General features: G+C 44.6%; 2 protein-coding genes across 6 annotated transcripts in view; one reads left to right on the top strand and one right to left on the bottom strand.

Moving 5' to 3' along the window:
• KIAA0825 (KIAA0825 ortholog) overlaps positions 1–23897 on the bottom strand; it is a 279595-nt gene extending 255698 nt beyond the window's left edge. For all 4 annotated transcript variants that reach the window (XM_054054846.1, XM_054054849.1, XM_054054850.1 and 1 more), the window contains exon 1: positions 23845–23897. The gene's annotated coding sequence lies outside the window, so the exon portion shown is untranslated. The remainder of the gene's footprint in view (positions 1–23844) is intronic.
• A 75-nt stretch (positions 23898–23972) lies between these two features.
• Positions 23973–27282, top strand: part of SLF1 (SMC5-SMC6 complex localization factor 1) — a 50701-nt gene continuing 47391 nt past the window's right edge. Inside the window, exons 1-3 of one of the 2 annotated variants that reach the window (XM_054055206.1) lie at positions 23973–24112; positions 25250–25363; positions 25522–25597. In XM_054055206.1, the coding sequence (XP_053911181.1) occupies positions 23975–24112; positions 25250–25363; positions 25522–25597 (328 nt within the window). In that variant the 5' untranslated portion in view covers positions 23973–23974. Of the gene's footprint in view, positions 24113–25249; positions 25364–25521; positions 25598–27282 lie in introns of those variants that run through there. The other variant, XM_054055207.1, reaches the window with a different exon arrangement.

The raw sequence follows: 27282 nt of genomic DNA, 5'->3' as shown, positions 1-27282 counted from the left end.
AAAAGGAGGCTGAGGGGAGACCTCATCACTGTCTACGATTGCCTGAAAGGACGTTGTGGTGAGGTGAGTGCTGGTCTCTTTTCCCAGGTGACAGGTGACAGGATGAGAGGGAACGGCCTCAAGCTGCACAAGGGGAGGTTTAGATTTGACATCAGGAAAAACATCTTCCGCAAAAGGGTTCTCAGGCACTGGCAGAGGCTGCCCAGGTAGGTGGTGGAATCCCCATCCCTGGAGGTGTTCAACAGATAGGCAGATGAAGTGCTCAGAGATCTGATTTAGTAGTAGACAGGGATGGGTGGACTCGATGACCTCAAAAGTCTTTTCCAACCATGCAATTCTACGAGTCTAAGAATACTATTTCAAAATGCAATAGAGGCAATGGTATTAAAGGGAATCATAACAAAACGCATTCACACAGGCGAAAACAAACCTTCCTTTGGAACCAGACCAGCCGTATATTACAGTAAAAAAAGGAAAGACCATCAACTGATTTGTGATGCAGAAAGGGGCTCCTCCTGCCCATCATCTGTAAAGATACAATATTAAATTCTCTAGTGCAGAAAGCACTTAGCCTTTGGTTTCATGATTAAGAAGGCAAGTGTTCATAAATATCTTACAAGTGAACACCATGGGCTGTGTTATTTCTTATATAAATACAAGACTCAAATCAGTTGTGCAGCCAGCCAAGAAGTGGAACTACAGCGTAAACAATGTGCACTACTTGCCTATCACATGAAATAAATCTTTTGCTTTAGAACAAAATTGGATCGAAAACTAAAGATCTAATTTTATTTGAGGAGGACTTCATATAAAGCTTCTAGAGAGAAAGACAGAGGGATGTCACAGACTAAAGGAAAAGGAGTAAAATTTTTTTCTAGGGTCACATTAACATTTTAGCAAATTCATTTTTCCTTATATTAATTTTATAGCATTTTACAACTTCTATAGTTTTAAAAATTAATAAGCCTTATAAAATTCAAACTGGAATCTTAGATTACAATCAAATTTTTAAGGTTCAATCTATGTATTTTTTAATTTAACTGCCTAAAACTGAGTATGGTAACAACTCTACCACAATATCCTTCAGAAGCACGACTTGTGACCAAATCTTTTTTTATATAAGAGTACTACGATAAACTTTGGAGTTTCAACTATATTCTATTAATCTGTATTATAAATTATGCTTGTTGTGACATAGAATCATTGAACCATATAATCATTTAGGCTGGAAAAACCTTTAAAACCATCCAGTCCAAATGTTAGCCCAACACCAACACACTTACTAAACCATGTTCCAAAGTGCCACATCTACATGTTTTTTTAACACCTCCAGGGATGGTGACTCCACCACTGCCCTTAGCAGCCTCTGCCAGTGCTTCACCACTCTTTCAGCAAAGAAATCTTTCCTAATAGTCAATCTAAACCTCACCTGTTGCAACGTGAGGCTGTTTCCTCTCATCTTATCACTTGCTACTTGGGAGAAGAAATCAACACCCACCTACCGCAACCTCCTTTCTGGGAGCTGTAGACAGTGATGAGGTCTCTCCTCAGCCTCCTCTTCTCCAGCCTAAACAGCCCAGGGCCTTCAGCTGCCTCTCATAAACCTTGTTCTCCAGACCCTTCCCTAGCTCCGTTCCCCTTCTCTGAACGTGCTCCACTCCCTCAATGTCCATTTTGGAGTGACAGGCCCAAAACTGAACACATGATTCGAGGTGTGGCCTCACCAGCACCAGGTACAGGGGTCGATCCCTTCCCTGCTCCTGCTGGCCACCTCATGGCTAATCCAAGCCAGGATGCCATTGACCTTCTTGGCCACCTGGGCCACTACTGGCTCATTTTCAGCCACTCTTGACCAGCACCCCCCGATCCAGTGGGAGGTGTCCCTGGAATTGGATGGGCTTTAAGTTCCTTTCCAACCCAAATCATTCCATGATTCTATCACAATAATCCACTTTTTTTGTCTGTATTACTGGATGACACAGCTCCCTAAACCACTTCTTTTTGGAATTATTGCAAGTTTTTATTCAAGTTAGCTTATTGTACCAATGGCAGTGCAATACAAAGAGTGGAGAGAAGTCATAGAATCATAGAATAGTTTTGGTTGGAAGGGACCTTAAAGATCACCTAGTTCCAACCCCCCTGCCATGGGCAGGGTAACATCCCTCTAAGACCAGGCTGCCCAAGGCCCCATCCAACTTGGCCTTGAACACATCCAGGGGTGGGGCAATCACAACTTCCCTGGACAACCTGTTCCAGTGTCTCACCACTCTCATAGTGAAGAAATTCCTCCTTATATCTAGTTTAAATCTAGATAGTCTAAATCTAAGTAGATTAATTGCACTAAGTAAGGAGATTCAGACAATTTGAGAGCAAAGCCACATTTTCTGACCCTTCTTCAGAGAGTCAAGAGATGCTGTTAGGGTTTTCTGCACACTATAGATCACGCTGGATTCTGCTCCAAATGCAATATATATTAGGGACTGTGGCACATACACAAATACTGCAAACTACAACAGGCATTTCCAAAACAGTGCTCCAAATTACCTTTTACAATAATCACGTAAGTCCTTACTTCAAAGAGATACTTTATTCAGACTGCTTACAAAATTATCTCAATCCAAAGTTAATACCTGTCCCTTTCTTAATGGTTAAACAGCAAGTCATTTCTACAGCTGTTGTGAAAAGATAAGAGTATATAAAGTGGTTAATCTGAACAAAGTCTACTTATTTAAAAACTTCAAAATTTAAATGTGGCATCTCTTGCATATTTTTCCATTAATAAAAATTAATATCTATTCTTCATTAGTGCCAATAAGCACTGGTTTGTAAACATCACAGGTCTCACCTATCTGCCCAGTTAGAACTTTTTAAGCACTTATAGTTCATAGCAAGACAGTTTCAGGATATATTGATATAAAATTTACATGAATACATACATTCAGGCAGTATGTTCTCTCTGTAACTGAAATCTTACTGTTTTCAGTTTAAAGGGACTAAGCATAACATTTACTTAACAGTTCATCAGTGTTCCTATGTAGAAAGAAGGTGATAAAACTATTAATAGGTAGTATTTAATAAACTAACACTTTCACTAATAAAAATCCTAACTGCTTAAATATTATACAAAATTGCTCAATAAAATAGCATGTATCTTAATTCCAAATAAAAAATAATATTCCAAGGTCAAAATGTTAAGAAAAGTTTTAACTTTAGGAGTCTCCATTACCATAGATACTCGTTATAAAACCTTGGTGCTATAGAACACTTAATTTCACTGTACCAAAGATATAAAAGCAACAGAGAGAAGATACAGGCTGGGAAATTTAAAGGCCATACAATCTTGCAAAATACAAGAGCATATGGTAGCAAAAAGAAATGCTTAGACAAGGTTTATGCAGCTCAGCAGTTTCATTGAGAATAATCTGCTTTGTGCTCACCCTCTTGTAAGGACAAGAAACTTAGAAGAGGTAGAAGTTTGAGATGAGCATTCTGTATATAACAAGGGCTTAAAAGAAAGGTGTCGAAGACTTCTTATCAAAACCTGAAGTGACAGGACAAGGGAGAAGGTTTTTAAACTGAAGGAGGGCAGTGTTAGATTGGAAATGAAGAAGAAATTCTTTACTGTGAGGGTGATGAGACACTGGCACAGGTTGCCCAGAGAAGTTATGGATGCCCCATCCCTGGAGGTGTTCAAGGCCAGGTTGGATGGGGCTTTGAGCAACATGATCCAGTGGAATGTGTCCCCGCCCATGGCAGGGGGTTGGAATTTGATAGGCTTTGAGACCCCTTCCAAACCAAACCACCCTGATTCTCCACTCTACGATGGTATTAAAAGAACTAAATATTGACTGCTGCATCCAGTCACGGTTGTGGGTACAAATATAATGAACCAGATCAGGCAGCTCAGCAAAAATATCTTATTATCCTTCTGTACAAGCCACTTGGAAGTCCATTTGTCCCCATTTACCATGCAGCGGTGGTGGTACGGGGTCAGTGACTGCAGACTGTGTGGCTGCTCCAGGCCTGCTGACTTAGCAGCAGTGCCAGTTTGTGCCGGATTAAATTGACAGAACTATGATGAAAATGATAGATTGCCTACATCAGACTTACAGACCTTGAGAAATCAACTCTACAGAGCAATTGAAAGGATGGCACTTTCACATACATGGTAACGTCCCTGAATATAAAGTTTAATAGTCACAAAAAAGCATATGTAACAAATAACAGGAAGTATTATGTTCACCCGCTTTTGTTTCACAATATTTTAAGTAATTAAAAATATTTTTACAAAGCTTTCCCTGTGCATTAAACTCTTGCTTTATTCAGTACTGGTTATTAAATAGAAAGTGGTTCTTAATGTGGAAAATACTTGAGAACTCCTAGCATTTCCCAGGGTTTTAAGTAAAGCACCGCAGGAGTAAAGTTCCTGTAACTCAGTTCCGTAGAAGAATTAGCAAAGGAAGTTTAGAAGAACCACGTTTAAGTTTAAAAACTGTTCTTTGACCAATACTTTGACATATGTACTTTAATTTGAGAACAAGCCAATAAAGCCTGTACTTTTCCCACTGCTTTTATTACTTTTCTGAAAACAGAGGCTATGCAAAAAAAAAAAATAAAAAAAAAATATGACAGTAAGGTTGTAACTTCAGCCTGAAAAAGCCAAGAAATTTAAAGTTAGTCTGACATTCAATCCTTAAATCATGCAATTGCACTTCTTTTTCAAAAAGCAACAATGCAAGTTAATGACAAGTTGTCAGCCCCAACTTTGAATTGCCTGAAGTTTGTCATTTGGTGTTTGTGTCACAACCTTAATGTTATTTAAATGTAGTTTTTAGTATCTATTATTTAAAAAGGTCTACTTTACGACAGCAAAAAGCTTTGATGGAATAAACCTCAAAGTACACTGTGGTGCTGCTCTGCCACTTCATTAGAAGCAGTGCATAAAACATATGCTGTTGACAAATCTAATTCATTAAAGGTGAGGCAGATGCACTTTAAAACAACTGGTTGGCATCATTATCCACAGTTCCTTTTATAAATTATTCTTCTTTTCCCTTTTGACTGAACTTGTCAGTGTTCCTTTTTCAGACTATGAATGTTTTTGCCATAAAATTCAATACCTTCAACATGTTTGGACAAGTTAAATAAGTAACATATTTGCTAAAACTGAAGCTGTAAGCAGAAGCATTCACACTGATCATTTCACCTATATTAACTAAAATAGAGAAATAAAATAAAGCAACAATGTATCAGCTTTATCAAACATAAAATTTAGAAATTAAGAGTGGAGGAAATAACAAAGTACAACAGAGAAACGTTCTGGCAGCATTTTGCATTGCTATTCACATGGGTCGGGTTTGATATTGAACTCTGCAAGCGAGAAGATCAGGCACATCACAGGCCTGACAGCCAGCTGACATATTTAGTTATAAAAGGAAGAATTGCCAACTATATTACTTAGGCTTTTAAGTGAGACCAGTAAGCGTCCATAAATAACATTAAGCTGCTATATGAAGCACAGCCCATCAGAGTGGTGAATTCCTTGAGCAGTTTTCCAACAGATAAAACACATATAACTAGTTAAAAACTGACCGAATTCCACCTGCGAGTATCGTTGTCTGAGAGAACGTGGAAATTTTTCTCCTCAGCTCCTAAAGAATGAAACTCTTCTATCACTGCAGTCTTTAAAACCCAAATCACAGTGCAGGAGCTTCAACGAATTCATTAAAAAATAAAGTGAAAAAGAAGGCTTTGGAGGACTGAAATCATAGAATCATAGAATGTCTTGAGTTGGAAGGGACCCACAAGGATCATTAAGTCCAACTACTCTCCCCGCACAGGACAACACAACATTCATACTGTGTGTCTGAAGGCGTTGGCCAAACACTGCTGGAATATTGTCAGGCTTGGTGACTGCTTCCCTGTGAGATGTTCCAGTGCTCCACCAGCCTCTAGGGGAAGAATCTTCTTCTAATGTCCAACCTAACCCTCCACTGGCATCTTCCTGTTGTTCCCTTGGGTCCTGTCATTGGTTGCCAGAGAAAAGAGATCAGCACCTGCTCCTCCTCCCCGTGTGAGGAAGCAGCAGACCATGATGAGGTCTCTCCTCAGACTTCTCTCCATCAGGCTGAACACACAGTGACATCAGCCACTCCTCATATGACTTCCCCTCTAAACCCTTCACCAACTTTGTGGCCCTCCTCTGGACACTCTCCAGTAGCTTCAAATCCTTTTTATACTGCAGCACCTAAAAGTGCACACAATGCTCGAGGTGGGGCTGCACCAATGCGGAGTTAAATATTATACAAGTTATGGCTAAATTCCAAGGATCATAAATACAATGAAATTCTAATCTACATTGTGTAGAGGGAAACTGGAAAAAATAAATAAATCAAAGATTCTTTGATACATATCAAGTTGTCCAGAGAAGCTGTGGATTCCCCATCCCCATAGGTGTTCAAGTACAGGTTGGATGCGGCTCCCCTGATCCAGTGGAAAGTGACCCTGTCCATGGCATGGGAGTTGGAACTGGATGAGCTTTGAGTTCCCTTCCAACCCAAACCATTCCATGATGCTATGATTCTTACATCTTCCTATAACATAATTTTCCTTTTAATTCCTTATAAAGTGATCTATATCTATCCATTAAAAAAAGACATTTTTGCATAAAATGCACAACAATACTTCAATGTGTCAATACACAGTACAAATATTTGGTTATGAATTAGCTGGATCAGAAAAGAATTTTGCCTTGTTCAGGAAGAGCCCATAACACTGTCCTATATATTTCCACACAGACACATGTAGACATACACATTTTTAACAGAACCATAGAATAGTCAGGGTTGGAAGGGACATTAAAGATCATCCAGTTCCAACCCCCCTGCCATGGGCAGTGACATACCACTAAGCTGGGAGGAAGTGTCGATCTGCTGGAGGGTAGGGAGGCTCTGCAAAGGGATCTGAACAGGCTGGACTGCTGGGCCGAGACCAATGGGATGAGGTTTAACAAGGCCAAATGCCGGGTCCTGCACTTGGGGCACAACAACCCTATGCAGTGCTACAGACTGGGGGAAGAATGGCTGGAGAGCTGCACGGAAGAGAAGGACCTGGGGGTGCTGGTTAACAGCCGACTGAACATGAGCCAGCAGTGTGCCCAGGTGGCCAAGAAGGCCAACGGCATCTTGGCTTGTATCAGAAATGGGGTCACCAGCAGGTCCAGAGAGGTTATTGTCCCTCTGTACTCAGCACTGGTGAGACCGCACCTCAAATACTGTGTTCCGTTCTGGACCCCTCACCACAAGAAGGATGTTGAGGCGTGTCCAGAGAAGAGCAACAAAGCTGGTGAGGGTGCTGGAGAACAAGTCTTATGAGGAGCGGCTGAGAGAGCTGGAGTTGTTTAGCCTGGAGAAGAGGAGGCTGAGGGGAGACCTTATTACTCTCTACAACTACCTGAAAGGAGGTTGTGGAGAGGAGGGAGCTGGCCTCTTCTCCCAAGTGACAGGGGACAGGACAAGAGGGAATGGCCTGAAGCTCCGTCAGGGGAGGTTCAGGTTGGATATCAGAAAAAAATTCTTCACAGTAAGAGTCATTGGGTACTGGAACAGGCTGCCCAGGGAGGTGGTCGAGTCGCCTTCCCTGGAGGTGTTTAAGGAACGGGTGGATGAAGTGCTGAGGGACATGGTTTAGGGAGTGCTAGGAATGGTTGGACTCGATGATCCAATGGGTCCTTTCCAACCTTGTGATTCTGTGATTCTGTGATCAGGCTGCCCAAGGCCCCATCCAACCTGGCCTTGAACACCTTCAAGGATGGGGCAGCCACAACCTCCCTGGGCAACCTGGGCCAGTGTCTCACCACTCTCATGGTGAAGAAATTCTTTTTAATGTCCAGTCTAAATCAGCCCCTCACCAGTTTATACCTGTTCCCCCTCGTCCTATCCCCACAAGCCTTTACAAATAGCCACTCTCCAGCTTTCCTGTAGGCCCCCTTCAGGTACTGGAAGGTCACTATCAGATCTCCTTTGAGCCTTCTCCAGGCTGAACAACCCCAACTCTCTCAGCCTGTCCTCACTTTGTAGCCCTCCTCTGGACCTGTTCCAACAGCTCCATCTCCTTCTTATGTTGAGGATTCCAGAACTGGACACAGTATTCCAGATGAGGTCTCACAAGAGAGGAATAGAGGGGCAGAATCACCTCCCTTGCCCTGCTGGCCACGCTTCTTTTGATGCAGCCCAGGGTACGGTTGGCCTTCTGGGCTGCGAGCACACTTTGCCAGCTCATGTCGAGCTTCTCATTGACCAGCACCCCCAAATCCTTCTCTGCAAGGCTGCTCTCAATCACATCATCCCCCATTGTGTACTGAAAAAGGGGATTGTCCCGACCCAGGTGCAGGACCTTACACTTGGCCAGTTGAACCTCATGCGGTTCTCAGATGAGAACGAGATCTAGTGTCTCAGATTAAATCTATATTGTCTTTTGCAGGGACAAGCTCATTCCAATATAACACACTGAAAATTTAAGAGGTGAATATTTATTTTGTAAAAAATTGGCATCTGAGTAACTTGAATTTGGAAACACCTCTGAATATAATTCAGCGAGGCCTATTTTGTGCCTCCATGGATTGCAGGATATCAGTTTGTGGAAGCAATTCTAAATATTTTAACTAAAAACTGACAATCAATTTACCACATTTCAATCAGCATCTACCATTTTTCTCAGAAGATTTACATCATACATGTCCAACCTGCTACACATCAAACTCTCCTGGTCTCCCCATTAATCCTCATCCTGCTTTTTTTCCATTTGGTTCCTCTCCTGCCATACTGTCGTTACAATCCCATGAGTGGAACAGTCTTATTGTTGAGGCCTTCCACTGTCCAAACATGGGAAGCATCAGCTGCAGATGGACAAGAGTGTAGTGGCATCTCCACTCCAGGAGACACATCTCAAAGGCCATTTGTTGTCAGAATCCCTTAGTGAACTCCATTCAGAATCATTCTACTTATGACATTAATTACTGAAAAGTTTATAGAATCAAAGAATAGTTTTTATTGGAAGGGACGTCAAAGCCCACCCAGTTCCACCCCCTGCCATGGGCGGGGACACCCCCCACTGGACCGGGGCTCAAAGCCCCATCCAACCTGGCCTCGAACACATCCAGGGGTGGGGCAGCACACCTTCTCTGGGCAACCTGGGTCAGCGTCTCACCATCTTCACAGGAAAATATTTCCTCCTAAGATCTCATCTCAATCTCCCCTTTTTCAGCTGAAAACCATTTCCTCTTGTCCTGTCACTACTCTAAAAAAGATCAGTCTCCTACAGATTACTGGTACAGCAGCTCTCCTTGTAAAGCCAGTTCTTAGATTCTGTGAACGGCGCTTCTGTTTAGCTCTGAACAACAGGGAAGTAGGACTTTGAGTACCCAAATTCTCCTTGGTCTGCCCAATAAATCTTGGAAGATGCTGCTGGGAGAAGGGAATGAGGAAAAGGAGAGAAACAGGGTTGGCATCCTTAGAGAGTTTATGCTTATACAGAAGACCCCATAATGCATTCACAAAGAAAGCTTTCATGCTCCCTGACGTTTCATGAAAAGACACCCTGTTCCCAGTCAGGGATTTCCATCCTGCTCTTACTCCAGCCCTCAGCAATGATCTTTATGAGCAATAATGTTGCTAATCACACAGCCCTTCTGTCAATACTGATGTACCAGATGGAAGAAAATGCTGACAGCAAAAACTTTCTACACTAATAAATGTCATTCTTCCACTTCAAAAGTGGAAGAAAAGTGGAAGAAAGGAGGGAGAGAGCTTACCCACGTCATTGCTTCAGAAGAAGCCATTTATTCTTCCATGCACAGGGACTGCCGAAACACCCCTTTGGCAAAAGTCCAAGCACTCCTCAGGTTCTTTTCAGGAAGCTATTTGGAGGACCTCACCACTTCTCCTAAAGCTCCTGGGACTATACATCACAAAAGGACATCGCTGCCTCTTTTCCTATCATAGAATCATTGAATGGTACGGTTGGAAAAGACTTATGAGATCATCAAGCCCAACTGTACCTGTCCACCACTAAACCAGATCACTGAGCACTTCATCCACCTCTCTTTTAAACCCCCCCCAGGAATGGGGACTCCACCACCTTCCTGGGCAGCCTCGGCCAGGGCCTGAGAACCCTTTCAGTGAAGTTCTTCCTGATGTCAAATCTGAACCTGCCCTGGCACAACTTTAGGTGTTTCCCTCTCATCCTATCACCTGTCACTTGGGAAAAGAGACCAGCACCCATCTCACTACAACCTCCTTTCAGGCAATTGTAGACAGCAACAAGATCTCAGCCTCCTCTTCTCCAGACTAAACAAGTCCAGGGCCCTCAGCCGCTCCTCATAACCCTTGTTCTCCAGCCTTCCCCAGCTCTGTTCCCTTCTCTGAATGTGCTCCAACCCCTCAATGTCCTTCTTGGAGTGAGGGGCCCAAAACTGAGCCCAGGATTCATGGTGTGGCCTCACCAATGCTAAGTCCAGGGCTAAGTCCTGCTCCTGCTTTCCACTCTGCTTCTGATCCAAATCAGGATGCTACTGGCTTTCTTGGCCACCTGGGCCACTGCTGGCTCATGTTCAGCATGTCAACCAGCACCTCCAGGTCATCCTCATTCTTATGGCAATGAGTTGCTAAACTAACATTACCTACATTTTGAGTCTAGTAGACAAATTCTGACAAAATAAATAAACCATATTAATTTAGTACGGAATGCCTCTGCTGTAATCTTAATAAGACACTAAAGAAATATGGATATCCCAGGTTACCTTAAGCCTTAAGCAGCAACCTGGAATTCAATAAGAAGAGTTACCTGCAAGATCTGCTGACAACAGGGGATCCCTCTTAACTCAAGGGACAACCAAACCATTACAAGGAAACGTGACAATATTCTGTTAACCTCAGTATCTCAGTATAATCAGCCAAACTATGCCTGAAAATTGCAAGTCACAATTTTACATAATCTTCCATTTACATATTGACAACATACATGGACAGAACTGTAACATACTGTTGGGTATGCTGATATGAGCTTGCTCTTGTTCTGCCTTCATTACCTTCCCCATTACAATTTATGTCACACTTGCCTCCGACTTCTTTTTCATATTCTTTTTTTCTCTTGCCACCCACCATCATCCACACCTTCAAACACCATCTGTTTGACCTCAAGAACAGCCAACAGCAAAGAAAGCTAAAAGAGCATCTGTGACATGTTATTACATCATGTCTAACATGACTTTCTAACACCTGCGAGCCAGGGTTAATGTTTATCTGCATTGTAGGGCATGAATCATGTTGTTGGCAATTGTGTAATACGAAATAAAATTAGGGGGAGAAAGGGGTTATTCACAGAATCACAGAATCACAAGGTTGGAAAGGACCCATTGGATCATCGAGTCCAACCATTCCTAGCACTCCCTAAACCATGTCCCTCAGCACTTCATCCACCAGTTCCTTAAACACCTCCAGGGAAGGCGACTCGACCACCTCCCTGGGCAGCCTGTTCCAGTACCCAATGACTCTTACTGTGAAGATTTTTTTTCTGATATCCAACCTGAACCTCCCCTGACGGAGCTTCAGGCCATTCCCTCTTGTCCTGTCCCCTGTCACTTGGGAGAAGAGGCCAGCTCCCTCCTCTCCACAACCTCCTTTCAGGTAGTTGTAGAGAGTAATAAGGTCTCCCCTCAGCCTCCTCTTCTCCAGGCTAAACAACCCCAGCTCTCTCAGCCGCTCCTCGTAAGACTTGTTCTCCAGCCCCTTCACCAGCTTTGTTGCTTTTCTCTGAACACGCTCCAGAGCCTCAACATCCTTCTTGTGGTGAGGGGTCCAGAACTGAACACAGTATCGAGGTGCGGTCTCACCAGTGCTGAGTACAGAGGGAGAATAACCTCCCTGGACCTGCTGATGACCCCATTTCTGATACAAGCCAAGATGCCGTTGGCCTTCTTGGCCACCTGGGCACACTGCTGGCTCATGTTCAGTCGGCTGTTAACCAGCACCCCCAGGTCCTTCTCTTCCGTACAGCTCTCCAGCCATTCTTCCCCCAGTCTGTAGCGCTGCATAGGGTTGTTGTGCCCCAAGTGCAGGACCCGGCATTTGGCCTTGTTAAACCTCATCCCATTGGTCTCAGCCCAGCGGTCCAGCCTGTTCAGATCTCTTTGCAGAGCCTCCCTACCCTCCAGCAGATCGACACTTCCTCCCAGCTTGGTGTCATCTGCAAACTTGCTGAGGGTGCACTCAATGCCTTCATCCAGGTCATTGATAAAGACATTGAACAGAGCTGGACCCAGTACACTGAGCCCTGAGGAACTCCACTTGTGACTGGCCTCCAGCTGGAGTTAACTCCATTGACCACCACTCTCTGGGCCTGACCATCCAACCAGTTTTCAACCCAGGAGAGTGTGCACCTGTCCAGGCCAGAGGCTGACAGTTTCTGAAGCAGAATGCTGTGAGAAACTGTGTCAAAGGCTTTACTGAAGTCCAAGAAGACTACATCCACAGCCTTTCCCCCATCCAGTAGTTGAGTGATTTTGTCATAGAAAGTGATCAGGTTAGTTTGGCAAGATCTGCCTTTTGTAAACCCATGTTGACTGGGCCTGATCACCCGGTTCTCTTGCATGTGCTTCATTTACTCAAGATTACCTGTTCCATGACTTTCCCTGGCACTGAGGTGAGACTGACAGGCCTGTAGTTCCCCGGATCCCCTCTGCAACCCTTCTTGTAGATGGGCACAACATCAGCCAGCCTCCAGTCTAGTGGAACTTCCCCAGTCAGCCAGGACCTCTGGAAGATGATGGATAGGGGTTTGGAAAGGACATCCGCCAGCTCCTTCAATACTCTTGGGTGGATCCCGTCCGGCCCCATAGACTTGTGGGCGTCTAGCTGGGCAAGCAAGTCTCTAACCACCTCCTCTTGGATCATGGGAGCCTCATTCTGCCCCTCTAACTCTTGGATTTGTAAACAGAAGGAACAACTTTCTTTGCTATTAAATACTGAGGTGAAGAAGGCATTAAGTACCTCAGCCTTGTCCTTATCCCCTGTCACTGTTATTCCTTCTGCATCCAATAGAGACTGGATATTCTCCCTCATCCTCATTTTCCTGTTAATGTATTTGTAGAAAGACTTTTTGTTGTCTTTCACAGACTTAGCGAGTTTTATTTCTAGTTGGGCCTTGGCCCTCCTGATTTTTTCCTTGCACGATCTCACTTTGTCCCTGTAGTCCTCCCAAGATGCCTGTCCTTTCCTCCAAAGCACATAGAGCTTCTTATTATTGACACCTGTTGAGATCTCCCTGCTCCACCAAGCTGGCTTTTCCCCCCACCGGCTCCTTTTCCGGAACACAGGGATGGCTTGCTCTTGAGCTGCTAGGATTTCGTTTTTCAAGAGCGCCCAACCCTCATGGGCTCCCTTGCCCTGAAGGACTGTTTCCCATGGGACTTTGCTAATCAACCTTCTGAACAGGCCAAAGTCTGCTCTCTGGAAGTTTAATGTGACTGTTTTGCTAACCCCCTTCTTAATCCCACCTAGAACTGAAAACCCTATCATCTCATGATCGCTTAATCCCAGGCGTCCTCCAACCGTCAAATCCCCAACAAGACCTTCTCTATTCACAAACAGCAGGTCTAGGAAGGCACCCTCCCTTGTTGGTTCGCTAACCAGTTGTGCAAGGAAGTTGTCTTCCATGCACTCCAGGAACCTCCTAGACTGTTTCCTTTCTGCTGTATTGTACTCCCAGCAGACATCCGGAAAGTTAAAGTCTCCCACAAGGACAAGAGGCAGAGATTTAGAGACTGTCCCCAGCTGTTTATAGAAGAGCTCATCAGCTGCTTCTTCTTGGCTGGGTGGTCTGTAACAGACTCCTATCACAAAGTCCCCCTTCTTGTGGGCTCCTCTGATTTTAACCCATAGGCACTCGATCCCGTCCTCACCGTAATCCAGTTCAAGAGTATCAAAGCACTCTTTAACATAGAGGGCTACCCCGCCTCCTTTCCTACCCTTCCTGTCCCGTCTGAAAAGTTTATATCCCAACATAGCTGTACTCCAGTTATGTGAGTCATCCCACCACGTTTCTGTGATGGCAATGACATCATAGTCACCTTGCCCTACAACAGCTTCCAGCTCCTCCTTCTTATTGCCCATGCTGCGTGCATTGCTGTACATGCACTTCAGCTGGGCTGATGAACCTTCAGCCCTCGTAAAGGGAAGAGAGTTTATTGTAGAGAAGAAACCATTCTGGAGTGTCCTGAGTACATACATTGCTGTTTAACAACATACAAATATTTCATACCATATCATATTATATAATATACTCAAGGAAGTCATGGAAGCCCCATCCCTGGAGATGAACAAGGCCAGGCTGGATGGGGCTTCGAGCAACCTGGTCCAACAGATGATGTCCCTGCCCATAGCAGGGGGTTGGAACTGGATGATGTTTGGGTCCTTCCAGCCCAAACTATTCCAGTATTCTATGATTCTATGAATTATTAGGAAAGATTTATAATTTCTGCTGCCATTTACCAATCTGACTGCAGTTATTTATGGAAAAATAATACACAAAAGACAAATAAAACACATTTTAAAACAGACTGAAAAAGAAAGCAACAAAGAATCTGAATGTGCTTTTGCGTATTCTCGAAACAAAAAAAGATGAAAGGACTCTTATGAAGGAAAATTTGCTGATCACATCAGAATAGATCTCCTGCATAGGAGGAAATATTAGAAGGTCAGTGGGGGAATTGGGTCAATTAAGTATTATAGGCATGTATAGCGGATTTGGGTCAGGGCAGGAGAACAGTAATATCATTAAGAAAGAAGATCCAAGCAGGCAGGAACTAACACGTCAAGAAACGGCAAGAAACTAGAACTATACATGGTAGGAAAGGTAAATATTAAAAGCAAAATGAAACCACTCAACTACCTGTATTATAAACAAGCAAAGAACACCTTCTTCAAAGTTATGGAGTCCACTAATAAAGTGCTGTTCAGTAATTCATTAATCAGTGAGCTAATATATGTACAGCATATGGTATGGCATCACATTTAGAAGAGCTATGGACTGAGCTGCTGGACATACTGTGCTGTGCTCCCTATGTTTTGTTGCTCAACGCTGATTCACTGACTTACATCAATGAAATGTGAGCTGGCAGAAGGGCAGATCATAGAGTCATACACTCATAAAACCACAGAGCTACATGGTTGGAAAACACCTTTGAGATCATCAAGCCTAACCATACCTGTCCACCACTAAACCAGATTCCCGAGCACCTCATCTACCTGTCTTTTAAACCCCTCCAGGGATGGGGACTCCACTACCTCCCTGGGCAGCCTCTGCCAGGGCCTGAGAACCATTTTGGTGAAGAAATTTTTCCTGATGTCCAACCTGGCACAGATGAACACCAGGAGATAGAAGAGGCTGGGCTTACAATGCTCAGGAAAATTAACTTTCTACCTAAGAAAAATGGTCACAGGAAATACAAACATTAGGTCTTCAACAGACAGTAGATGTTTCTAAATACAAGTACAAAGTAACAATAATTGAGAGTTTATATCATCAGTAAGGCTTGAAGAAAAGCAACAACTTTCACAATGCTTGTTCTGACATTCCTACATTCACCAGCTCATGAAAAAAAAGCTAGTTTTTCTAGCTTCTGTGGATATATATATATATATATATACTATGTTCTACAACATAAAAATATATATTATATATATATTTACTTTTTATCACTATTATTAACTCTTGGAATCCCTTATCACTATGGAAGAAAATAAACTCTTCCATGGTTTCAAAAAAAGCCAGCATCAGTGCTCCACACTGAAGAGACTTTAAACACAGACTTAAAACAGAGCACAAAGTTAGATTTTTCTCCGCACAACAGCAGTATGGAGATGTTTCGTAATGTTTTAGGACTGGGTTTCTTTTACAAAGCTATGATTACAAAATGTCTGACCAAAATTTGCCTGTGGCATTGTGGGTTTTTTTGTCAAACAAGCGTGCACGTTATGTTGAGGCAACATAAGGAACAAGCTCTAATGAGTAATTTTTTAAACTCTGACATTGTTAATCAGTCAACTGATTAACTTCTTCACATGATGGAAAGTATTCTAAGCTACAGGAAAGCTGGGGAGGGACTTTTTCCAAGGTCATGGAGTGACAGGATGAGTAGGAATAGTTTTAAAATGGAGTGGGAAAGATTTAGATTAGACATTAGGAAGAAATTCTTTACAATGAGGGTGTGGACGCACTGACCTGGGTTGCACAGTGTAGTGGTGGCCGCCCACCACCTCCGCCCTGGAGGTGTTCATGCCAGGCTGGATGGGGCTTTGAGGCCCTGATCCAGTGGAATGTGTCCCTGCCCATTGCAGGGGGTTGGAACTGGATGGGCTTTAAGGTCCCTTCCAACCCAAATAATTCTATGATTCTGTGACTCACATAATGCAAGATATGTTCCACTATATAAAACAATGTGCTGGATTGTATTTCACAGTGTAAAAGTTGTCCATGTGTGGATTGCATCTCAATTACTGCAAGAAATTACATACTGTTTTCAACATACAAATTCAAAATGCACAAAAATCCACAACCCTAAGCTGCAAAGTTGAGGGTAAAGCGGTGAAGGGCTGCAGAAAGAGGCTGTAGGATTTAAGGGCATAGTTCAGCAATGTTCACATTGACCATGGCTACATCAGTGAGGCTGGGAGAACAGTACACATTATGAGAAGGAAAACAGCCATCTATGGGAATATACAAAAAGTGAAAATGCAAGTCAAAAGACATGGAGGAAACACATATGTATTGAACACGAAGGAAACAACAAGTACAGGGTAAAATGTAGAACAGTGGGATGAAAATGAAACTTCACTTTTTTTTCCTTGCTAGGAAATAAAATTAAAAAAAAAAAGAAGCACTTACAGAAGTCTAAAAGAGATGGGCACCTGAAACACTGTCATTAAACATCTTTTATGAAAGAGAAAAGGGAACGCTTTTTGCTATGATATTGACTTCTTAAAGAACTGAGGACATGGGAGCTGTACAGACATTCTTGATGGTGCTTAAAATGTAATTAGAAACTTTATAAGTGAAAAAACAGTTGCAAGGCCCTTTTCAATATTTGTAAAAGGTGCCACATATACTTCAGAAGAGAAAGCATAAAAGTAGGTACCCGTGTAAAAACCAGACACAAACAGCTTAAACTTAGTTTATAATAGTGAGCCACTGAACCATATATTTGACAAACAAATTAAAAGAACAAGGAAATCTAGAGCTACTGAAAGCAATGTCAGTTAAAAAGGCTGCTCCATAAACCTACCACAGATAATATTAAACCTTGTAAATAAGAAAAAATGTAATGAATTAGGAGGTGTTCAGGGACACTGAAGCGCTGGAGCGCATCCAGAGATGGGCAAAAAAGCTGGTGAAGGGCTTGGAAAACAAGAGTTATGAAGAGCGGCTGAGGGCCCTGGCGCTGTTTAGCCTCAGAAAAGGAGGCTGAGGGTCTTTCCTCCCAAGTGGCAGGTGACAGGATGAGAGGAAATTGCCTCAAGCAGGGCAGGTTTGGACTGGACATAAGAAAAATTTCTTCATCAAAAGTCTTCTCAGACACTGTCAGAGGCTGCCCAGGGAGGCGGTGGAGTCCCCATCCCTGCAGGGGTTTAACAGACGGGTGGATGAGGTGCTCAGGAATGTGGTTTAGCGGTGGACAGGTACAGTTGGGCTTGATAATCTCAGAAGTCTTTTCCAACCATTCTATTCTATGATTCTATGGTAGGGAAAGAGGTGGCAATGTCCTTTTGAGATCTGTAGTCCCAGGAGCTTTAGGAGAAGTGGTGAGGTCCTCCAAATAGATGTGGTTTACTTGTGGGCAGGTAAGGTTGGACTCAATGATGTCAAAGGTCTTTTGAGGTGAACTTCTTAAAGCTATACTTCAGTAATAATGTATTTTAAAGTGAAAAAAAGACATGACATGTTTGAGGTTTCCGTTCTTTTGATTCCATATATTGTATGTGCCACAGACAAAGAAAATAAACCTATTTAGAAAATATTTCTCCCTCAAAGGTAACAAATGGTCATCAGATCAGTATGCAACTTCTTCACTAGTTGCCAGTTTACAGCATTTTGTGTTGAAATTTATAACACTTTATGTTGAAGACTTCTTCAGCCTGTGGTATAGAATTCCTATTAGTAATTAATTAAGCACCGATTAGCAGTTAGCAGTAGTTAATATGAATTAAGAAGTTTACTTTGAAAATATATTAATCCAAACATCATTATTTATCAGCCTTACCAGAGTGAATAAACTCAGAACTATTTATTCTTATTAACTGTGCTCCTAGATTTTAAATAAGATAAATTTTGACTATCAAACAAAGATATTTAGAGACAATAGGTTAAGCGTGGTAATAACTGTAGGTAACGTTTTGTAAAACACAGGGTGTTGCTTTTCTGCACTCTAGCTACAAGAATTAAAGACCTTCACAGAGCAGACAACTCAATCATGAAAAAGCGAAGGTGCAGCAGGTACAAAATGGAAAATAAAACTATCTTCATTGTCAATCTAAAAATGCAAGCAATAAAGGAACCATTTATATCTGAGTATTCAAGTAGATGTTTAAAGATTTTACAGCAGCACTAATAACAATGACTGATGGCAGAGCTGGTGGTTACGTCTTCGTGCTTGCATACGAAAATACAGCTGCAATTTTAAGGAATCAGAAGATGGGAAAAGCCTGAGTGAGCATTCCCAGTACAAGAATACTTTATAAACAGCAATGCAAGACCCAGCTAAGGTCCAGCAGAACTATTTTTCCATTTTCATATTTGGAATTTTCAGATAGATTAAAAACCAAGTGTCCAATGTGCTGCCAAATTCCAGATGTCTGCAGCTAGTTGGTTTGGGTTTTCTTTCCACGGGAATATCAACGTGTCTCTTGTGTCCACTGATCTAAGCTGCAGTGACAAATGCGCGGAACCTGTGAAGGTTTTGCCACACATTTTTCAGTTTATAGTTCTTAACAATGAAATAGCTGTCTCAATGGGTACAAAGTGACTTGTCCAATGTCACAGAGGAATTTAATGGAACGGGAGAGAGGACATTCAGTTCTCTGAGAAGGCAAGTCAATTATCCTTTTTGTTTTGGCTTGAATCAGGATGTGTGCTTTCTACTCTCCAACTGTATAAAAAATGGAGTAAAAAAGGGAATCACAGAATCATTGAGTTTGGAAAAGAGTCTTCCCCTCAGGGATGGAGAGTCTGCCACTGCCCTGAGCAGCCTCTTCCAATGCTTCACCGGTCTTCGGGTAAAAAAAAAAAAATTCCTAATGTGTCAGAAGAGATGGTGAGCAAGAAATAGCCATGAGTGTTGTTGGGCCGCTGGAGCAGCCATTTGATATCTAGTGAGCTGCTGGCCTGAGAATAATCAACATAAGTGGCAAAACCAAGAAGGCATGAAAACAATAACAGTAGTCACGAGAAGCTTGGAAGAACATGCTTTGTAAATTTTTATGAAGGACTTGTGGGACTGGTGTTGATATTTTTAGTAAGGTATAAATATGAGCTTGTAACAATAAACTTGGTCATAGCTTGAAACAAAAGCTGAGTCCGTGCATGTTAATACGCCACACTAGTGTCTAGTCTAAACCTCTGTAGTACAACTTGAGGTCATTTCCTCTCATCCTATTACTTGTCATTTTGGAGACGAGACCAACAGTCACCTTGAAACAACCTCCTTTCTGGGAGTTGCAGAGAATGAGGTCTCCCCTCAGCCTCCTTTTCTCCAGCCTAAACAGCCCCACATCCCTCAGCCGCTCTCTCAGCTCCTGGACTCCAGACCCTCCCCTAGCTCTGTTACCTTCTCTAGATGCGCTCCAGCCCCTCAATGTCTTTATTGCAGTGAGGGACACAAAACAGAACACAGGATTTGAAGGGTGGCCTCAACAGCACCAAGTACAAGGGTCTACCAACCACCCAATGGCTGATCCAAGCCAGGATGCTGTTGGCCATCTTGGTCACCTGGGCCACTGCAGGCTTATGTTCAGCTGCTGTTGACCAACACTCTCGGATCCTTCTCTGACAGGCAGCTTTCCAGCTGCTCTTCCCCAGGCCTGCGGTTGTTGTGTCCCAAGTGGGGGACCCAGCACTTGGCCTTGTTAAACATTCTACAAAGCTAATTTTATTCATTATAAACTGCCAACAGATTTCTTGTGTACTATTATAGGATCATGAAATTCTTGTGTACTATTATAGGATCATGAAATTATTTGGCTTGGCTGGACCTTAAAACCCATCCAGTTTCAACCTCCCTGCCATGGGCAGTGACATCTTCCACTAGAACAAATTGCTCAAAGTCTCATCCAACTTCGCCCCCACCTGCATTCCATGACACAAGAACCAATCAAAACTCATATCTTATACACAGAAGGTACCAAATCAGTGTTTCACAATTGTAACCTTGGCATTTCTAAGTTGGGTGCAACCCGATTCTGGTACAATCTGAACATTATCCTGACCTTTTGTGTTGTTTTGTAATTTGAAAAAATCAAACATTTACTTCCAGAATGGACCAATGAGGCAAGTGGAGCAGGATCCCCTTCATCAAAACATCAGGCTTGACTACAGCCTCAGCAGCAGCCCCTGGACACCTTCCCTGAGGATCAGCCATCTCTGCCATGAGGGACAGTTTCTCTAAGGTACAGAGAAAAGGGTGCTGGAGACCAGGAATACTTGGTCCCTTCCTGGGATCTCCCTGAGCTGCATCCAAAGTTGTGTGACCAGTAGAGTGGGGGAGGGGATTCTCCCCCTTTCTTTGGCTTTTGTGAGACCTCACCTGGAACCCTGCATTCAGTTCTGGAGTTCTCAGCAAAGGAAGGACATAGATCTGTTGAATCAGGTCCAGAAGAGGCCATGGAGATGATCCAAGGGCTGGAGCAGCTCCTGTACGAGTACAGGCTGAGAGAGTTGGTCTTTTTCAGCCTGGAGAAGAGAAGGCTCTGGGGAGACCTTAAAGGAGCTTCCAGAACTGAAAGGGTTTACAGGGAAGCTGAGGAGGGGCTCTTGATCAGGGAGTGCAGGGACAGGATGTGGGGGAACGATTTTAAGCTGAAAGAAGGAAGATTCAGATTAGACATTAGGAAGAAATTCTTAATGATGAGGGTGGGAAGGCCCTGGCCCAGGTTGCCCAGGGAAGTCGTGACTGCCCCATCCCTGAAGTTGTTCAAGGCCAGGCTGGATGAGGCTTTAAGCAACTGGATCCACTGGGAGGTGTCCCTGCCCATGGCAAAGGGGTAGAAGTAGATGGTTTTTGAGGTCTCTTCCAACTCAAATCATTCTATGATTGTCTCATTTTGCATCTGGTAGGAAGGTTTAACTCATCTAAATTCTGTTCTGTTATCTGCCACCCTCGATGAAGAATTTATGCCTCTTTAGTCAGCTGCTCTTCTACATTACATCATAAAAAACTCAAATTATTGTCTGTGGACCTTCATTTTTCAAGAATGTCTATCACAAGTCTGTAAAGTAAATTTCGTGCCAATGTAATATGATTTCTTTTTAAATATTTGAAATTAAGAGGTAGAATCAAAACTGTAGGTGACAGATCAGGAAGACCTGAGAAATGACAGTGTAAGATTTTCTAAGTGTCCAAGTGCTATCAGAAACTACATTTCTTGTAATGAAGGCTGCCCATCCCTGGAGGTGTTCAAGGCCAGTCTGGATGGGGGTCTGAGTAACTTGATGCAGTGGGAGGTGTCCCTGGCCATGGCAGGGGGGTTGGAACTGGATGGGCTTTGAGGTCCCTTCCATCCAAACCATTCCATAGTTCTGATTCTTTCCTGCTTCTCCAGCCTTTTGCAGAGGAGACATACTACAACTTGCACCTCTGTGAGCTCCAGCTGGGTCTCCTTGTCTTTGCACACTCCCAATCATATCACTTCCCACTCCTCTAGCCCTGGGGAGAGGGGGGCAACAGGGATCTAGGGGCTACCAGATGCTCTCCCCCATCCCATTGCCTCTCACCACATCCCACTGCACCTCATCTCACCCTATCCCATCACAATGCATTGCATTGCACTGCATGCCATCCCATCCCATGCCATCACATCCCGTTCCACCACTTGCATCCCATCACTTCACATCCCATCACATCCCACTGCATCCCATCCCATCACTTCACATTCCATCCCACCACAGTGCACTGCATTCCATCCCACCGCATCCCATCCCACCATGTCCCACCCCATTCCACTGCGTCCCATCTCATCGCATCCCATCCCATTTGTCATGCCCCAAATCCACGAGCTACACACACCCCATAGCCTTCCAGCCCAGCCTCTTCCCCTCATCCCATCGCATTCCATCCTAACCACTCTCCCCCACCCCATCCCACTGCATCCCATCCCATCCCATCCCACTGCAGCCCTTGCCATCCCACCCCAGCTGCTCCCCCACATCCCACCCCATCCCACCCCACTGCATCCCTTTCCATTCTGTCCCATCCCACCCCATCCCACCACATAGCCTTGCATCCCACTCCATCCATCCCATTCCAACCCATCCCATCCCACTGAAGCCTTTCATTCCCATGCCAGCTGTTACCCCACATCCCATCTCACCCTACCCCACTGCATCCCATCCCATCCATCCCATCCCATCCCACTGCACTGCATCCCACCCTATCTTATCACATTCTATCCCATCGCATTCCATCCCACCCCATCCCATCCCACTGTATTCTATTCCACTATAACCCGTCCCACCTCATCCCATCTGTCATTCCCCAAATTCACAAGCTACACACCATCTCCCATCCCAGCTCAGACTCTCCCCCCTCATCCCATCCCATTCCACCCCATCGCATCTGATCCCTTCCTATCCCAACTGCTCTCCCCTACCCCATCCCATTTCATCCCATTGTGTCCATTCCCATCCTAGCTGCCCACCAACATCCCACCCCATCCCGTCCCACTGCATCCCATTCTAGTCTGTCCCATCCCACCTCAACCCATCACATTGCATTGCATCCCACACTATCCCATTGCATTCCTTCCCATCCCATCCCACGGAAGCCCTTCTGTTTCTATCCCAGCTGTTACCCCACATCCCATTCCATCCTACTGCATCCCATCCCATTCCATCCTATTCAACCCTATCCTATTGCATTGCATCCCACCCCATGCCTTCACATTCCTTTCCATCGCATTCCATCCCAATGCATTCCATCCCATCCTATCCCATCCCATGCCACTGAAGCCCTTCAATTCCCATCCCAACTGTTCTCCCTCATCCCATCCCACCCCACTGTCCCATCGCACTACGTCCCATCCCATTCCATCCCACTGAAGACCTTACATTCCCATTCTAGCCATTAACCCACATGCCATCCCAACGCAACCCATCACATTGCATTGAATCTCACCCTGTCCCATCCCATTGCATTCCATCCCACTGCATCCCATCGCATTGCATCACATTCCATCCTATCCTACTACATCCCACCCTATCCCTCTGCATCCCTTCCCATCCCATTCCAGCTGCTCCCCTACATTCCCCCCATCCCACCCATAGCACCCCTTTCCACTCCGTCTCATCCCACCCCATCCCATCCCACCTCAACGCATCACATCACATCCCTCCCTATCCCATTCCATCCCATCCTATCCCACCCCACTGAAGCCCCTTCATTTCCATCCCATCCCAACCCATCCCATGCCACTGAAGACCCTCCACTCCCACTCCAGGTGCTCCCCCTCTCCCATCGCATCCCCCCCGCCCCTCCCGCTCCCCCTGCCCGGGGCGGGTGCACCGCGGGACACTCGCACTCACCCACGGCGACCGCGGTCGTCAGTGACAACAGCCCGGAACGAGCGCGCCGACACATCCGGGGCGGGACGGGAAAACGGGAAGGCGGGAAACACTGGCGGGGCGGGGGATTGGGAAGAGGGGGAGAGGAAAGATGAGCGTGGGGGAAGCGCATGGGAAACGGGATCGAACGGGACCGGGCAGCGTCGCACGGGACCGGACTGCATCAAACGGGTCCGGGAGGCATCAAACGGGACCGGACCGGGGGGTCCCCGCCACCCCCGCGGCGTCTGTAAGTGGTGGCAGGCGGGATACCCGCCTCCCCGCCACCTCCCCCTCCCACTGCATCCCCCTCTGGATCCCCTCCTGCATCCCCCCTACGGCATCCTTCCCTGCATCCCCCCTACTGCATCCTTCCCTGCATCCCCGCCAGGATCCCCGTCCTGCATCCCGCCTTGCGTCCTCCCCTGCTTCCACACACACCCACAGCTGCATCCCCCCCTCCGCATCACCCCTACTGCATCCCCTCCTGCATCCCCGCACTCTGCATCCCCTTCCTGCATCTCGCCTCCTGCATCCCTTCCCCGGATACCCCCACCCCCCCGGATACCCTCTCTGGATTCTCCCCCTGCATCCCGGTGCCTGTTCCCTGAGGGAGCCTCCCAAATTCAGAGCATCTTGAGATCCAGTCTTCCCTCCTCTCGCTGCCTGGGTATCCCAGCTGGAGCAGGCAGGGGCGTCTGTGGATGCCAGGTATCCCCTCTTCACAGTGCCCAGGTATCCCAGCTGGAGAGGGCAGGACAGCTCCAGTTGCAGTCTCCTGCTCCCTTACCACTGCCGAAGTTTTCTGGCTGGAGCAGACAGGGTCAGTTCCAGATGCTCGTACTCCCTCTTCCCACAGCCTAGGTATCTCATCTGGAGCAGGCGGAGGCATCTGTGGACGCCAGGTATCCCCTCTTCCCTCTGCCCAGGTATCCCAACTGGTAGGGCAGCTCCAGATGCCGGGTACACTTTCCCCACCCATCTTACTGCTCCTCTGGATATCCTCTGCATCTGGATATCAAGGCAAGCTCCTGATACCAGGTACTGCCCAGTTATCCCAGCTGGAGCAGGCTCGATGCCGAGCTGCTCGGATATCCCAGCTTGAGTATGCAGAAGCAGCTCCAGATGCTGGGTATCCTGGCTGGAGCGGGCAGAGGCAGCTGTGGATGTTGGGTATCCCCCCCTTACCACCACCTGGGTATCCTGGCTGGAGCAGGCAGGGCAACTCCAGATGCCAGGTACCACCATCAAGTTGCATTCGTTCCTCATGGAGTGTTTCCGCTTTTTCTTGGAAAAGTAGGAAGTTCTGGAAACATCATGGAAACAGCATTTGGTGATGTGCATTATGTGTGTTAATGTCTCCTTTTTGTTATTTTTCTGCTCTCAGATGGCCAGTGACGACCAGAAGCGGATAATCCAGTTAACTGGGTTTAAAAAACAGGAGAAAAAGGCACTGCTAGAATGGCTGTTCCGCCTGGACTGTGTCTTTTTGGATGATAAGGTACTGTTCGCTAAAGCATCTGATGGTTAGAGCAGAAATAAAAGATGTAAGCCGTAAGATGAAGGACTGCATGGTGCTTTAGGGTTCTGTATAAACGCCCAAGGAAGTTAAGCTGTTTCCGGTGATACAAGTGTGTTGTTTTGGTTTTGTTTTATCAGCAATACAGAAACTGTACGCATCTTATAGCAAAAAGACTGTGCAAGAGTGAGAAGTTCCTAGCTGCTTGTGCTGCTGGTGAGTAAAAGCTTTGCTGTAAAAATTCATAGGATCTTAATGTGGAAATGACCCATAAAAGGTTTCTGGGTACCTGGTTTCATTTTGTGAATGAACTGTATTATGATCTCTCATTATTCTTCCCCATTAATATTAATTTTTAACATAATATTGTGTTCAAGTTCTGATTTACTTTTTTTTTGGTCTGGATTTTTCCCTAAATTCTATTCCTGCCACCTTCCTTTATTTGTTTTGCATGTTTGCCCAAACAGAAAGTTTTTTTATGTATGACTTAAATCACAAAGTCATATCCAAAGGATACAGGCACTTAAAAACAGATCGCTTGAAAAGGGGATGGAAAGACTATGGGCACCTGTAGTCAGCATGTTTTTCTTGCCAGATTCACACACAACGTTTGCTGGTCAAGGTCACCACCTGAAAGTTCCTGTTTGTGCAGCAAGAGAGAATACTAGGCTTTTGCCTTTCTGACACATGCCTCTGGTCTTTCCTCTTGCTTTACTTTTTCCTAGGGCCTATGCTGAAATCCCATACATAAACAATTTCTTTTGGAATGAGCATTCTGTATTTTAAGATTTATTTGTTCATAGATTACCTGAAAGAATTTTATAGTGATTCTAGAAAATCTTGTGGTGTTATGAGGTTTTGCAATATCGATCTATTAACTGGTTAAACATGATCTTTATTTTCCCTCTATCATATTGTACCAAAGAGTTGAAGCACTTTTTGCCTGAGTAATCTTAAATTTAGAAGGTAACAGGCAACAAACTAAATAAAGATTTGGGTTTAAAGGTGTACGTAAAGTTCTTTATTTCATATTTGTACGTATATACCATATTAGTAGGTGTTTTTGGTCATCTGTCATAGCTAGAGTATATGTATGTATACACACACAGAAGACTCCTTGTACTGATGTAAAGTTCTGGTTGTACTCTAATAGAAAGAAAAGTAAACCAAGTGTTTCCATGAGGGAAACAAGCATTAAAATACAGGTAGATTTGCGGCATAGCACTTCATAGAATCACAGAATGGTTTGGGTTGGAAGGGACCTCAAAGCCCATCCAGTTCCAACATCTCTGCTGTATGCAAGGACACTTCCCATTGGGTCGGGCTGCTCCAAGCCCTGTCCAGCCTGGCCTTGAACACCTCCAGGAGTGGGGCTGCCACAACTCATCTGGGCAGCCTGGGCCAGGGCCTCTCCAGCCTCACAAGAAAACATTTCTCCCTAAGATCTCATTTAAATCTCCCTTCTTTCAGCTTAAAACCATTCCCCTCATCCTATCCCTGCACTATTTAAACTATTATAAACATTTGAATTGGTGCTTTCTTGCTTTTTGGGATTGAAAACATATGGAGATGTTTTCTTGAACTGAGTGCAAATAAAACATGCAGTGTCCACGTGGTAATGCAGATCTCTGTCATGTTTCTGTGGTGGTGAATCTTCCCCAATACCATCTGATACTTTTTAGTCCTAGAAGAGGTGCTGGTTTTGCTTAATCATTACTCTTGCCCTCGATGGCAGAGAAAGCGCATTCATTGTACTGCAGCTTTTCACAAGTAAGTGCAATAGATCATGTTCAGACCCATTTAGAACTCCCCAAAGGAGAACAGAAATACAAACAAGGATGCCATTCTTGATGATCTTCTTAGCTGATGAGATGGACAGTGTTGCACAGCGTCCCTTTTGC

Source organism: Cuculus canorus, chromosome Z (genome assembly GCF_017976375.1).
Source record: "Cuculus canorus isolate bCucCan1 chromosome Z, bCucCan1.pri, whole genome shotgun sequence".
Taxonomy (NCBI): Eukaryota; Metazoa; Chordata; class Aves; order Cuculiformes; family Cuculidae; genus Cuculus; species Cuculus canorus.
The sequence above is the reverse complement of the archived record's forward strand: the minus strand, read 5'-3'. Positions and strand labels throughout refer to the sequence as shown.